Genomic DNA, 4,970 nt, shown 5'->3' with positions numbered 1-4,970 from the left:
AGCCATCTTTAGTTCCTGCAACATGATCATCAGGGAAATGGACTTTGCTGGATCTGCCCTTGAGTCTGGAATGCCTTGGGCTGGGTGCTGTGGGTGGCAGGGCAATCCAGGAGCACCTGGTAAGGAGCATCCAGGGAAGGGATGGAGCCGGGGAGCTCCTGCCGGATGGACCTCTGACAAGACCCCTCCCTCTGGGGGAGGATTCTTTCCCTGAAATGTTTCCCCTGAAAGCCTGAGGATTTCCCTGAAGGCACCCCGATGCTTTTCCCAGGCAGGGGGTGGTGGAAGGCTGCTTGTCCCACACTGCAATTACAGCTGGACTAGATGAGAACAGTCAGCAAGAGAGGCTTGGGGTGGGTTCCAAACCGCACAAGGGGTTTGTAAGCACCTGTTTCCTGTGGCAGCATCAGGCTTTGGCTCTGCTGCCCTGCTTCTGGGGCTGCACAGTGCTCCTTGAGCCTCTGGAGCACACACAGCCCTGCTCATCCAGCCCCGTCATCCCCCAGGTGCTACAGAGAGGTGAGATGTGGCTGCTGCTGGTGGCCCTGTGCCTGGCCCAGGGGCTGGAAGGTGCCATCCCAGGTGCTGAAGTGTTCTACAACCCTGAGACGTTCATGAACATTGTAAGTGCTGGCGGGGCACTGCGCTTCCCCACGAGTATGCCCAAAGTCCTTCCCAAGGGACCAGCTCAGCTCACCCCCTCCCTGCATCTGCACCAGGCCTCTTTTGGCGGCTTGGGGCATCAAAAATCTCCCATATTTGCTTTGCTATCACTCACTTCATGCCCTCAGCTTGAGCTTGGCATCTCCCTGCTTTCCCTCTAATTCCTTCGGGTGCAGGTGACACCAGGGAACGTGGGTGGCAGGAGTGGGTGAAGCTGAGGCAGGCTCAAGGTGCTGGGCTATCCTTTGCCCTTGCACCATTGTCTCTGCAGAGCCAGAAGATCCTTTTCCATGGGTATCCCAGCGAGGAGTACGACGTGATGACAGAGGACGGCTACTTCCTGAGCCTCAACCGGATTCCCCATGGCAAGGGGGACCCTGGGCTCTCAGGTGGGCTCAGCCCCATGGAGGGGGGCACCAGCTGTGACCCTGACCCCTGCCTAGACGTGAGAGGAAAAAGTGGGAATACCTGTGCCTTCAGGCGTGGTTTGAGCAGCTGGAAGAGGGATGAGGAGTTTCTTTCTGGCTGCCTTGAGCTGTTCCTGGGGATTCAGGAGCTCAGTACTGTTTTGCTGTACCTGAGATGGGGCAGTGCGACCCAGCAAAGCCCCAGTGGTTCTTTCCCTGCAGCAAACCCCTACTCCAAGGTCCAGGCTCAGGGCATGGGATGGCAAAAGCCCCCCCCAAACACAAAACAACACCAGCAAAACCAGGGAAATAATGGGAGAAGGGAACGTTTAATGTGCAGCCTGCAGAAAACAGTATCAGGACGTACAGTGGTGTCTTATGGTGTCTTCTTTTCCCAGCTACCTACTATCTCCTCTTTCAGGACCCAGGACCCCAGTGCTGATAGTGCATGGGTTTTGTCTGGATGGTGGTGACTGGGTGGACAATTTCCCTGATAGCAGCCTGGCCTTCATCCTGGCGGACGCGGGATACGATGTCTGGATCGGGAACAACCGGGGCAACAGCTGGTCCCGCCGGCACCGCAGCCTGTCTGTCAGCTCCGAGGAGTTCTGGGATTTCAGGTCAGGGGGACACCAAGGACAGGGCTGGGGTGCAGGGCTGTCAGCCCTGAGCCCCTGGTGTCTGCGGGATGTTGGGAGGCGGGAATCTCCTCCAGGCTCTCCCTTTGCCACGCAGCTTCCACGAGATGGCCATGTATGACCTCCCGGCCATGGTGGGCTTCATCCTGATGCAAACTGAGCAGGAAAAGCTGTTCTACGTGGGCCATGCTCAGGGCAGCTCCCTGGGTAAGTGAGGTGGGGGTGGGAGAGGGCAGTGGGTGGGGGTGATGCCTGTGAGAGGCTACCTGGAACAGAAGCTAGACAGTGTTAAAGGAATAAAGTGGGTATTTTTTAAAAAGGCCTTCAAAGGATACACCTTGGGCAGTACAAGAGCCTGTCCATGGCTCTACCCAAGATGGACCCAAGATGGATGGCGTGTCACAAGTTTTCACACTTTTATAAGTTTTTGTCCATTTACATATTTGGGTTAATTGTCCAATTACAGCTCCAGGTTATGAGGTCCCATCTCCCAGATTGGTCTCCTCAATTTGCTGTTGTTTGCACTTTTTGGGCCTGAAGCTCCAACAGTGTCCTTGGTTCTCAGGCTGGAAAATGATTGTTTTGTCTGAGTGAGCTGTGAGGAGAACTTGCTAAGACTTTATACGAAGTTCAGAGTCATACACCAATGCAGTACAGAATCTGGAAAATATGAAAGCTAAAACTTAAGTCATCAGGAGCAGGGCATGGGGCTGCTGTGGGAAAGAGGCATCAATGTCCATCCCAAACTGGACACCGCTGGGAGCAGGGCTGCACTGGCTGCTGTCCCTGCCTGTCTTCCTGGCCCTTCTGCATGGCAGGGGTTTGCCATGGTCTGCCCATCTATCCCACACTGTGCTGGCATCCAGGAACATTTTTTTTGTTCAAACCCTGCACCTCAAACACAGGGTCTGGGGTGAGCTGGGGTTCATGTTGTGATCTCATGCTGCTTTTCAGGTTTCATAGCATTTTCCAGCTTGCCACATCTGGCCGAGAAAATCAAACTCTTCTTTGCCCTGGCTCCTGTGTACACCTTCCACCATGTCCAGGGCCCTGTGTTAAAGCTAGCCTTTCTACCAGACCTGCTGCTCAAGGTACAGGAGGTGTTTGTGGACTGTTACTCCCAAAATCCAGGGACTTTTGGCAACTCCTGCCCCCTGCATTATCACTGCGCACTGATCCTGCACCGGCGGCAGGCGTTGAAGCTCCTAACACCATTCCTAACATTTCCTCGTGCTCTTGCAGGAACTGTTTGGAACCAGAGAGCTGGTTCTGGTGCCGAGGAAGGAGAAGGAGTTCCTGGTTGAGACATGCAGCAAGCTGCTGGCAGCTGAAGTGTGTGCCAACAGCATCTTCCTCGTCGGAGGGTTTGACAGGAAAAACTTGAACACGGTGGGTGCACCAGACTCTCAGTCCTGCCCTCTCTGGTTTTCCTAGACACCTGGAGATCATTAAGGAGACACAACAATGGGTATAAACCCCCAAAATGAGGTGTGAAAGGCAGAGGTTATTTGGGGATTTCCTGCAGTGCTGTCGGGGTGTTGAACCTAATGGAGTCTTTGGTAAGAGAGAATCATTTGTGGTTTTGTCTCTTAGGGAAAGGAAACTCTTGCCTCATTTTTGGCTGACAGGCAAGTTTACAGAAGAAAATAACCAAAGAATGACTGGACCACTTGTATTTCCATTTTAAGATATTGATTAAGTGGCTTACCTTTGAAAGCTGCTTCTAGCTCTGAGCAGAATAAAGCTGCTAAAGAATGAAGAGCGTATATCTTGCAGTTATAAGACAGAATGTTTGAGGGTTTTTTGCCTAGATGGATTTTCATCCTTCCCAACTCACTTAGAAAATACTTTATTTTTCCTCTAGAGCCGAATGGATGTGTACATATCTCATTTTCCAGACTATACATCAGTAAAAAATCTTCTGCACTGGGGACAGGTGAGACTCTGATTTTATAACTACTTTAACTTTTCTTTCTTTTTATCTGTGAACGTGGTATTTTCAAATGCTGCTTCATTCACCCTGGAAACAGGTAAAGGAGGTAGAATCAAAGCCAAGAGATAAAAGGGATTTTTAAGCTGTGGCACCAAGGTGTCTCAAAAGCCACAGCTGTCCGGGGGGCTGACCCAGGGTATCACCTGGATTAACCCTTTGCCTCTGCCTTCCAGACTGCAAAATCTGCGGAGTTCAGGCAGTTTGACTACGGGCTGAGAAACATGGAGAAGTACAACCAGGTGAAGGGGATGGGGCTGGCTGGGATTGGGACTGGGGATTACAGCCCACCCATCAGAGCCCCCAGATAACAAGAGTGCTTTTCCCCTTCCCAGCTGACGCCGCCCTTTTACCAGATCGAGGCCATGAGGGTGCCGGTGGCCCTGTGGAGTGGGGGGCAAGACTGGGTCACTCCCCCTGTGGAGACCCAGCGTTTGCTGTCCCACCTCACCAGCGTTGTCCACCATGAGCACTTCCCTGACTGGAACCACTTCGACCACCACTGGGGCCTGAATGCCCCAGAGCGCATGTACACGCGGATGGTGGCCCTGATGCAGGAGAATCCATGAATCCATCCATGAATCCATCCATGAATCCATCCATGAATCCATCCATGTGCTGGCCCAGGATGGAGGGGCCACCCATTCCCACGTGTCTTGGGGCACGGGGCTTGTGTCAGGGATGCCCTGCTTAAAAATGTCTCCCGTTCCCCTGTTCCACGCTGATTTGATGCTTTTAAATGCAATGCTGTGATTTCTGCCTGCCCTATGTGTTTGTAGAGATTGCAATAAAGTCTTGCATCACAGCCAAACTCCAGCTCTTGGCTTGCTGGGTTTGTGGGAGATCTGCTGTGTTAGGGTATTCTTTCAGCTTTTGCAGGCTCAGAGCGATCCAAGAGTGAAGTTTTAGTCCAGGAACCAGGCATGTGCTGTGCTTTGTGGGTTTAGGCACAGGAGGGGAGGAAAGTGACCTTGGAAAGAGGTGGAAAGAGGCCACATCTGGTCCAGGGGGCTCTGAGGTGGGCACAGCTGGCAAAGGGCAGAGAAGCAGGAGATTCTCCTCATCAGACCCTCCTCACTGCCCAGAGTGAAGTTCAAAAACTGGTGATTTGCTGATGATGAAATATGCAAGGAGAGGCTGAGCCCTTTCTCACCTCAGCAATCCACCCAGCTATCCCTCTCCAATCAAATGGTTTCTTGCCAAGCTTTCCTTGCTCATCCTGTTTAGCTCCTTACTGTTGAAATGAAAATGAAAGTCGGGACTAGAGGAATA

General features: G+C 52.4%; 1 protein-coding gene across 1 annotated transcript; it reads left to right on the top strand.

Moving 5' to 3' along the window:
- The first annotated feature begins 524 nt into the window (after nt 1–524).
- Nucleotides 525–4,267, top strand: LOC134045921 (lipase member M-like). The gene is made up of 9 exons (XM_062496052.1): nt 525–623; nt 935–1,052; nt 1,492–1,690; nt 1,806–1,915; nt 2,663–2,799; nt 2,951–3,097; nt 3,573–3,644; nt 3,875–3,940; nt 4,034–4,267. Exons 1-9 carry the CDS (start codon nt 525–527, stop codon nt 4,265–4,267), a joined length of 1,182 nt encoding a protein of 393 aa, XP_062352036.1.
- Nucleotides 4,268–4,970: the final 703 nt, after the last annotated feature.

Source organism: Cinclus cinclus, chromosome 7 (genome assembly GCF_963662255.1).
Source record: "Cinclus cinclus chromosome 7, bCinCin1.1, whole genome shotgun sequence".
Classification (NCBI taxonomy): domain Eukaryota; kingdom Metazoa; phylum Chordata; class Aves; order Passeriformes; family Cinclidae; genus Cinclus; species Cinclus cinclus.
This window is presented reverse-complemented; position numbering and strand designations above follow the sequence as displayed.

Excerpts from the sequence above, each read along its gene's own strand:
- LOC134045921 (XM_062496052.1), top strand. The coding sequence starts at position 525 with ATGTGGCTGCTGCTGGTGGCCCTGTGCCTGGCCCAGGGGCTGGAAGGT. Across the intron at positions 1,053-1,491 it reads GGGGGACCCTGGGCTCTCAG|GACCCAGGACCCCAGTGCTG; the intron begins GTGGGCTCAGCC and ends CTCCTCTTTCAG. Across the intron at positions 1,916-2,662 it reads TGCTCAGGGCAGCTCCCTGG|GTTTCATAGCATTTTCCAGC; the intron begins GTAAGTGAGGTG and ends GCTGCTTTTCAG.